We start from the raw sequence: 8,923 nt of genomic DNA, 5'->3' as shown, positions 1-8,923 counted from the left end.
AAATGAATTTCCAGAAGCAAATAACCAATGTAAGTGTTACTAGGAAATGTTCTGCTCTGCTTAAGGTTCCCATGAATGTGCCTGAAGTTTTATAACATTTCAAAACAGTAATTTGACCCTTGTAATAAAAAAAATCTACTTTTGGTCCATCGAGGCATTATCTATTATCTATTAAATCTTGGAATTCCTCAGTCTACAAGGAGGTCATTGCTTCTATATTTCTACTCTATATAACATGATTGTATAATTATATAGTCCTCGTTAAATGTTTCTGTGTATTAATATTATATTTGTTCTATTTACAGGAGAATAATCTAACTATTGTGACAGAATTTTTCCTTAAAGGATTTCAAATGCGCAAAAGTTTAAGAATGTTCCTGTTCTGTCTTCTCCTGGTGGTTTATTGTGGGACAATATGTGGGAACCTCCTGATCATCGTCCTGGTGTCCACCAGCAGGAACCTCCACACTCCCATGTACTTCTTCATCTCACAGCTGTCCGTCAGTGACATATTAGTGATCACAGATGTTGTTCCCAACCTCCTCCACATCCTACTGAATAATGGAGGGGTCGTTATTTCTATAGCATGTATATCTCAGTTGTATTTCTTTGGCGCCTCTGAAGCTTTTGAATGTTTCCTCCTCACGGTGATGTCATATGACAGATATGTGGCCATCTGTAACCCCCTCCATTACTCCACTATCATGACCAGTAGACATTGTGTGAAAGTGTCCATTCTTTGTTGGATGCTTGGTTATTCTATCATATTGATTTTCATTATAAGGACGGCAAATGTTATTTTTTGTGGACCCAATATCATTGACCACTTATTCTGTGACATTGTCCCCTTACTGGAACTTGCCTGTTCTGACACATTTGTCATCCACTTGGGGATTTATTTTATGGGAATTCTGGTAGTAATAATTCCAACCACAATAATCGTCACATCTTATACTAATATTGTATTGGCAGTACTAAGGATCCCAACCAGTACCGGGAGACAGAAAGCCTTCTCCACCTGTAGCTCCCACCTCATTGTAGTCTCCATATTCTATTGGACAATATTCAGTGTTTATATTGTCCCAACAAAAGGCCAATCATCAACCATCAGTAAGATCCTCTCCCTGTTCTATACTGTATTTACACCTTTGGTCAACCCCATTATATACAGTCTCAGGAACAAGGACATTAATAAAGCCATACAGGAAACAATTCATAAATGCAATTCATTTTATTAACAATAAGAATCTTTTTAAAATTAATATATGTTAAGTGTAACAACATCAACCAATAGCATCGTGTTCATTCGAATACTAGCTGTAGATCCCGGTGTTGCCCGGGAGAGTAAATAGCTGCTCTAAGCTATAACAAAATAGAATTGGTTGACAAAAAAATTATATATTTATTTCTCCTTGCCTGTTTTTCTCTTATTTTTCTGCCTGTCACTCACTCACTCTCTCTTCCTGTCTCTCACTCATTTCTGTCTGTCTCTCAGTTACTCTCCTTGTCTATCCCTCACTCACACTCACTAGCTGTCTTTCTCTCTCCCAGTCACTCTCCCTGCATATTTCTCTCTCAGTCTCCATTCCTGTATCTCTGTCTCTCACTCACTCTCCCTGCTTTTCTCTTTGTCCCTCATTAACTCACTTACTCTCCCTGCCTGTCTCTCAGTCACTCAATATCTGTCTCTTTGTCTCACACTCACACTTCCATCCTGTCTCTCTCTCAATGACTCTCCCTGCCAGTCTCTCACTCTTCCTGTCTTTCACTCTCCCTTCCTGTCTCTGTTATTCTCCCTGTCAGTTTCCTACTCACTCTCTCTGCCTGTATCTCCATCTCTGTGTCTCTCACTCTGTGTCTCTCACTCTTTCCCTGCATGTCTCTCTGTCACTCATTCTACCTGCCTGTCTCTCTGTCTCTATCCGCCTTACCTCACACATAATATTAATCATTGCCTATAGTAGCCAATCACAGCTAAGAGCTCATATTAATGACCCCTGGCAGAATAGCAACCAATCACGGCTCTAACTGTCACAGCAGCAGCAGATGATGGATCCTGTATATGGTGGGTAATAAGTGTATTTTGGAAATTGGAGGGTTAAAATTTTGGTTCAAAACCGAGTTTATGATGTTTATGAGTCACAGAGAGCAACTGTGCAAAATTTGGTGATTGTAAACACGACGGTACTGATTCCTATAGCGGACATACATACACACACACACACACATATATATATATATATATATATATATATATATATATATATATATACACATATACATACATACATACATGTATTAAGCCGCAATTACTGCATTAAGCCGCAGTGTGTAATGTGGGCAGTGAACTAGTCTGTGTGTATGTAGGCGATCAGCTCTGCCCTCACCCTTCATTATTGCATGAACCTTTAGGCATTTATGAGTCTGTGGAGCATGAGGGAGAAATAATCTCTCCAAAGACAGAAGCTCTTCTCCTATGTGTTACGTTCTCTCCAGTATGGTGCTAGTTTTCGTTCACACATCTTTGGAAACATCCCCTCGGCTTATACACGAGTCAATGAAATAACGAGTCAAGTAAAAAATACTTAAAAAATAATAAACTTATACACTCACCCTACAGTGGCCCCGATGTGCAGCGCTGCTCCCCCGATGTCCGCGCGGCTCGTCTTCAGGCTTCCGCGCCCGTCTTCTTTCTTCAGCAACATCGTACTGGGCGACGCCATGTTTCTCCCCTGGGCGGTGCCTAGTATGACGTCAGCAGCTGCACGTCATACTATGAGCCTGCCGGCCGGCAGAAGGATGGAGATGGGCGCGGACACCGGGGAAGCAGCGATGCGCATCGGGGCCACCGGAGGGTTAGTATGTACGTTTATTTATTTTTGTAATGCTGGTCAGGCTGTATACTACTGGGGGCAGGCTGTATACTACTGGGGGCAGGCTGTATACTACTGGGGGCAGGCTGTATACTACTGGGGGCAAGCTGGATACTACTGGGGGCAGTGCTGTATACTACTGGGGGCAGGCTGTATACTACTGGGGGCAGGCTATATACTACTGGGGGCAGGCTGTATACTACTGGGGGCAAGCTGGATACTACTGGGGGCAGGCTGGGGTGGCTGTATGATACTGGGGGCAAGCTGTATACTACTGGGGGCAGGCTGTATACTACTGGGGGCAGGCTGGGCTGGCTGTATACTACTGGGGCTGGCAGGCTGTTTATTACTGGGGGCAAGCTGGGCTGGCTGAATACTACTGGGGGCAAGCTGGGCAGGCTGTATACTACAGGGGGCAGGCTGTATACTACAGGGGGCTGGCTATATACTGGGGGGGTCTGTGACCAATGCATTTCCCACCCTCGGCTTATACTCGAGTCAATAGTTTTTCCCAGTTTTTGGTGGTAAAATTAGGGGTCTCGGCTTATACTCGGGTCGGCTTGTACTCGAGTATATACAGTAATAATAGTTATATTATATTTTCCCTGTACATCCTCAGTGAACAATTTTTGATGTTAGTGTGGAAAAGTCTTTATCAAAGTTTCAGTGAAGTGGTAACAATTAATATGGTATAATTTATGAAGTTTTACCATTTTTTAGGCCTCTCAAAGTCACCTAAAGCTGAGCAGGTGTCTCTAAATACATGCTTTGGGCGATTTTTATATAAATGAGACAAAAAAATTCTGAACCTCCTAATTACCTAGAAAAAAAGAGTGAATGCATAAAAGGCCCATGCCGATATAAAGCAGAAATTTTAGAACTTTGAAAATGAATTTCCATTTTTTCATAGCTTAACACAAAAGTTATCATCCAAACTTTCAACTACTTTGAAATCCAATATGCGAGGAGAAAACAATCCCTATATTCCCTTAATATCTTACAATGTCCCAAAGTTATAACCTCCTACAAATGACATTGGGCAGATTTAAAAAATCAGGTTTGATCCTAAAGTCCTAAAATGGCTTAGTCCTGAAAGAGTTAAATAGGTCGCATTTCTGTGTCAGATAATTAACATAATTATTTCAACCCTTCTTTCTTTTCTCCAAAATTACCTATAGAAAATATCCAGGGTTGGAGTATTGTGTGATGGGAAAGAAGTAATGTAGAAAGTGATAGCATTACCAAAGCTTCTACGTTACTTTCACACATTAGCCGCACCTATTTCCAAGACCCTCATCAATAAACTTCAAAAAACTAATTATGGTGATTATTTGAAAGGGATTTAAGCTGAGAATTGCAGCCTCCTTCACAACTTGCTCGGGTGCTATCAAACATTCCATCTTAAAGGGGGTTTCCCATGAAGGAAAGTTAGTCCAAAGAGATAGGTCCTAACTAGCTGATCAGTTGTTGATCAGTGGGGGTCTCAGTGCTAAGACCCCCACAGATCACGAAATCAAGGGGAGCTGAAGGAAATTGCCAAGCACCATGCTCACCGAACATTATCAGCTCCATAGAGACTAATGGAGCAGAACGATCATGAGGGGCCTTCTGCTCCATTAATCTGACAGAGCAACGAGGGGCCTAGAAAAGCTCCTCTAGATAGTCAGAAATTGAGAAGAGTATAAATGGAAATAGGCCCTTTCTTACCTACTATTCTGTGTGGGGACCTTGGCTTCAACTCCCTATCAATGTTAATGTGAAGGCTCCTGGTCTTATCATTGTTTTAACATTGTTTTATTGCAAATCTGCCCTTGGAAGAGCCTCATGTTCCCATTCTCTTCCTTCTTATATTTATTTGATTCCTCGAAAATGTCATAACCATACAATTGCTTCTATTCATCGAGGTACCTCGCTACCTCTCACCCCATATCAAACCTGGGGAGTCTAGGTTTAAAATCAGGGGTGTTCCTTGATTTTACCCGGTTCTTGAAATTAGGGAGATAGGCGCACCCCAACCCCTTAACCCTCTCCTGTAAATGAGCACATAATCATCAGCTTTGCCATAGTTATGGGACAAGTATAATCCTTCTTTGTGTTTTTTGGCGGGAAAGAAAAACAAACACTTTTTCATTCTTTGATCCCCTTACTCAGGATATGTGCCTGGAAAAGGTGTCAGTGCTCACACTCCCTATAAAAAATGTTGACCTGGAATTACTTACTAACGTTCCTACAGGCTTTGACAAGCAGGGACCTCCTGAGGTTGTCAGGCACTAAACAAAGCATCCCTTCCTAAAAGGTCCTGTCTGGGCTCTAGAGGGTAATTTTCACTACAAAGAAAGACTGGAGACAACTGCTTTTGGCTATTTTCATACTTTTTACCACATTGACATCTCTGTTTCTAGTACCGGAGGAGGACTCTGTTAGAGATTTACTGGAAAATTGTTAGTCACGGTTCAATAACTACAAATGTAAGTCTAAAAAGGTTTGGTTGCTATTTTTTAGCCATATAAAGAATATGTGAAATAGGGGGATATTGTCCTCAGTATTATCTTCCAAATAAACACTAAGCACATAAAAATATATGTCGTAGAATCCAGTGATAAATGTTGGTATCCAGCAGAGATCACAGTTTTTAGATTATTACGGCATAACAATTTTGTTCTGTACACAGGTCGTACACATTCATATCTCACATGAATATTATTCTAGTCATCTTAAGGATCGCATCTAGTATCGGGACACAGAAAGCCTTCTCCACCTGCAGCTCCCACCTCATTGTGGTCTCCATATTCTACTTTTCATTGTTCAGTGTTTATGTTGTCCCAAAAAAGGACACATTCTTACACTGAGTAAGATCCTGTCCCTGCTCTATACTGTGTTTACTCCACTCATAAACCCCATTATCAACAGTTTGAGGAATGCAGACATAAGGAAAGCCTTACAGGAGATGCTTCATAGGTACGGGATACATTAACAATCACGGGAGGTTCTCTTTACAGATATGCAACATGTACAGTTTCACAGGCCACAAACATGTACAGTTTCACAGGCCACAAACATGTACAGTTTCACAGGCCACAAACATGTACAGTTTCACAGGCCATGTGTCCTCAGCAGTAGAGCACCATTCATGAGCCAATTACAATAATAAAAACAGTGGAAAATAAAGCAGGTCTTATTTCTGCCATATTGCATCCTGGCCGGTATGCCTTGTGCATGATCCAACAGAAGTGAGAAAACACGTTTAACAGTTGTTCAACTAATGGTTGGTGCACGTCCTAAATTTATAGTCATGTGTAGGTGAGAACAGTTCAATGACTATTGGAATATTATTAAAAAATTAACTCATGTATCTTTTATTCTGTGGTAATCTATAAACAGAACACAGGAGCCTTAAAACATGAGAGCTGATTTTATTAATGTTGAATACCCACTTTAAAATATTTTGAAGGAAATCATCCACTGAAAAAAAAAACAAAAAAAACCCCCAATAAATACTCACCTCTGCTCCTCTGGCACTGTCTGTTACTAGTCTTGACACGCCGGGATCACCTGAAAAGAAAATTATAATTAGCAGCACAAGACGTCCGACACTACGGGATGTTAATTATGCACGCCCCCAGCACATCAGTATGGGAGAGGGAGGTGCAAGGATGTGCATAATTAGCAGCCTGGAGCGCCGGACATCTTTATGTTCAGCATAATCAGAACTTGACACTCATCATTAGGGCCATTTTACTGTTAGTAGTTTCTCAGAGCATGGGGGTTCAAAGGCAAAACAAGGTTTCTGCAACATTTTGGATTTATCAATTTGGAGAGTTTAATAAGCGTTTTTAGATTTACGGGGCTTCAGAAATTAAATCTTTCTGTTTGCATGATAATTATATGCTACTCAACAAGCTTCATCATTTATCTGATGAATCGTGTGGGACAGAACATTGGGCACTGACACGGTCTTTTAAAGCAACAATTGAACTCTTTAGTAGAGATTAGCGAACATACTCGTCCGAGCTTGATGCTCATTCGAGCACTAGCGTACTCGCAACTGCTCGGTGCTCGGATGAGTATTTTGCTTGCTCAAGAAAATGGCATCTTGCTGAGTTTAGATTTTTGGCGGCCAGAAACAGAGCCAATCACAAGCCAAGAGACTCTGCATTCCACCAAGCATGACGTGGTACCCTTACACGTCGATAGCAGTGGTTGGCTGGCCAGATCAGGTGACCCTGCCTGCGCTGCTCGGATCATTCTGTGTCTGGATGCCGCTAGGGAGAGAGCTGCTGCTGGTCAGGGATAGCGTTAGGGTGTTCTAGTAGATTACTGTTAGGCAGGAGTGATTCTCCAAGAAACCAACAGCCCTTGTTAGGGTTACATTGGCATTTTTTTAAAGTTAAAGTGACAGTCACAGCACAAAATCCTTTTGTGTGCTGTCAGTGTAGGTTAGAAATTAGCCATAGCAATTATCTTCTGTGGTTGCTGTCTGATTTCTTCTGCACGTTTTGTATTTAAAAAAAAAAAAATACAGTTTATATTTCTGTTTTACTTTAATTTTGAAAATGTTGGACCCAAGGGCTAGGGGTAGAAGACGGGGGCGTGGGCATCCAATTACTGCAGGGGTCAGAGGCCGTGGTCCTGGGCGGGGTGAGACACTTCCTGCTGATGAGGGAGCAGGGGAATGCCGTGGATTGCGGACAATGTTTCAAGTAATTTGTCCACCAGTCAGTCTTCCACGCAGTCCACCCATGTTACCCAAGTGAGCACTCCTCCTCCGCAACCTCATTCCCCTCAGTCTGCCCCCTTTCAGGACAATTTGGCATTTGAACCGGCATACTTTGAGGAACTGTTTTCTCGACCCTTCCCACAGTCACAAACCACTTGTCCGGTTGCTGCTGAGCAATTTTCCGATGCCCAGGTTTTCCACCGGTCGCAGTCTGTGGGTGATGATGACATTATTGATGTAGTGGAAGAAGTGTGTAAAGAGGTGTCAGACGATGAGGAGACACGGTTGTCAGACAGTGGTGAAGTTGTTGTGAGGGCAGGAAGTCTGAGGGGGGAGCAGACTGAGGGATTGGAGGATGATGGGGTGACAGACCCAAGCTGGGTTGATAGGCCAGGTGAAGACAGTGCTTGTGAGACTGAGGCGGGTCCTATACAAGAACAGGTTGGAAGAGGCAGTGGTGGGGCCAGACATAGAGGCAGGGCCAGAGCTGGTGCATCAGCGCCAAATGTTTCACGTAGTGAAACTCCCGTGGCGAGGGCTAGATTTTCTGAAGTCTGGAGGTTCTTTAAAGAAACAGTGGATGACCGACGGACTGTGGTGTGCAACCTGTGCCACACCAGGATCAGCAGGGGTTCCACCACTACTAGCTTAACCACCACCAGTATGCGCAGGCATATGAATGCTAACCACCCCACTCAATGGAACCATGGCCACCCACCTCCGGCCGGGCACACCACTGCTCCTTCCCCTGTGTCATTTGCTACCTCTGCTAGTCAGCCCCCTGGCCAGGACCCTGACACAAACACCTCCCACTCAAAAACCACACCTTCGCCTCCACGATCCTCCACAGCATCCACTAATGTCTCCATGCGCAGCGTTCAGCTCTCTATACCCCAGACACTGGAGCGCATAACCAGGCCAAATTCTTATAAGAACAGTACTACGCTTGATCTTACACAAAAGGTTCTTAGAAATGCTGTTTGTAGCCGGAGTACACACTGGTTATGTCGCCTGAACAGACCTGAGGCTGCGGCCACTGCCTCCACACGTTGCGTGAAAACTAAACTTCAAAAGCAGCTCTATCATAATTCGTATATTTCGACTCGTTGTCCATAAACCTATGACCAGCATCCTACGTTGCTGTCTTGAGCTGGGAATCTGTTCCTGATGGTTCGACTTCATTCCTACATCATGCCACTAGGCTTCCTGGAAATCATTCATGATGTCAAGGGGGCAAAGTCTCCATAAGGAGAACTGTTACTTCCCAACCAAGCAATAAGTGTGTGACTGTATCAGTGAGCAGAGTGGCTCTTGTAGTCACATTACATAGGTA

General features: G+C 43.0%; 1 protein-coding gene across 1 annotated transcript; it reads left to right on the top strand.

Moving 5' to 3' along the window:
- Positions 1 to 2: 2 nt before the first annotated feature.
- Positions 3 to 1,238, top strand: LOC140128689 (olfactory receptor 1500-like). Its single transcript, XM_072150388.1, has 2 exons — positions 3 to 29; positions 306 to 1,238. Exons 1-2 carry the CDS (start codon positions 3 to 5, stop codon positions 1,236 to 1,238), a joined length of 960 nt encoding a protein of 319 aa, XP_072006489.1.
- The last annotated feature ends 7,685 nt before the right edge of the window (positions 1,239 to 8,923 follow it).

This window comes from Engystomops pustulosus, chromosome 4 (genome assembly GCF_040894005.1).
Source record: "Engystomops pustulosus chromosome 4, aEngPut4.maternal, whole genome shotgun sequence".
Taxonomy (NCBI): domain Eukaryota; kingdom Metazoa; phylum Chordata; class Amphibia; order Anura; family Leptodactylidae; genus Engystomops; species Engystomops pustulosus.
Note: the sequence above shows the minus strand (reverse complement) of the source record. Positions and strands in the feature narration are given on the sequence as shown.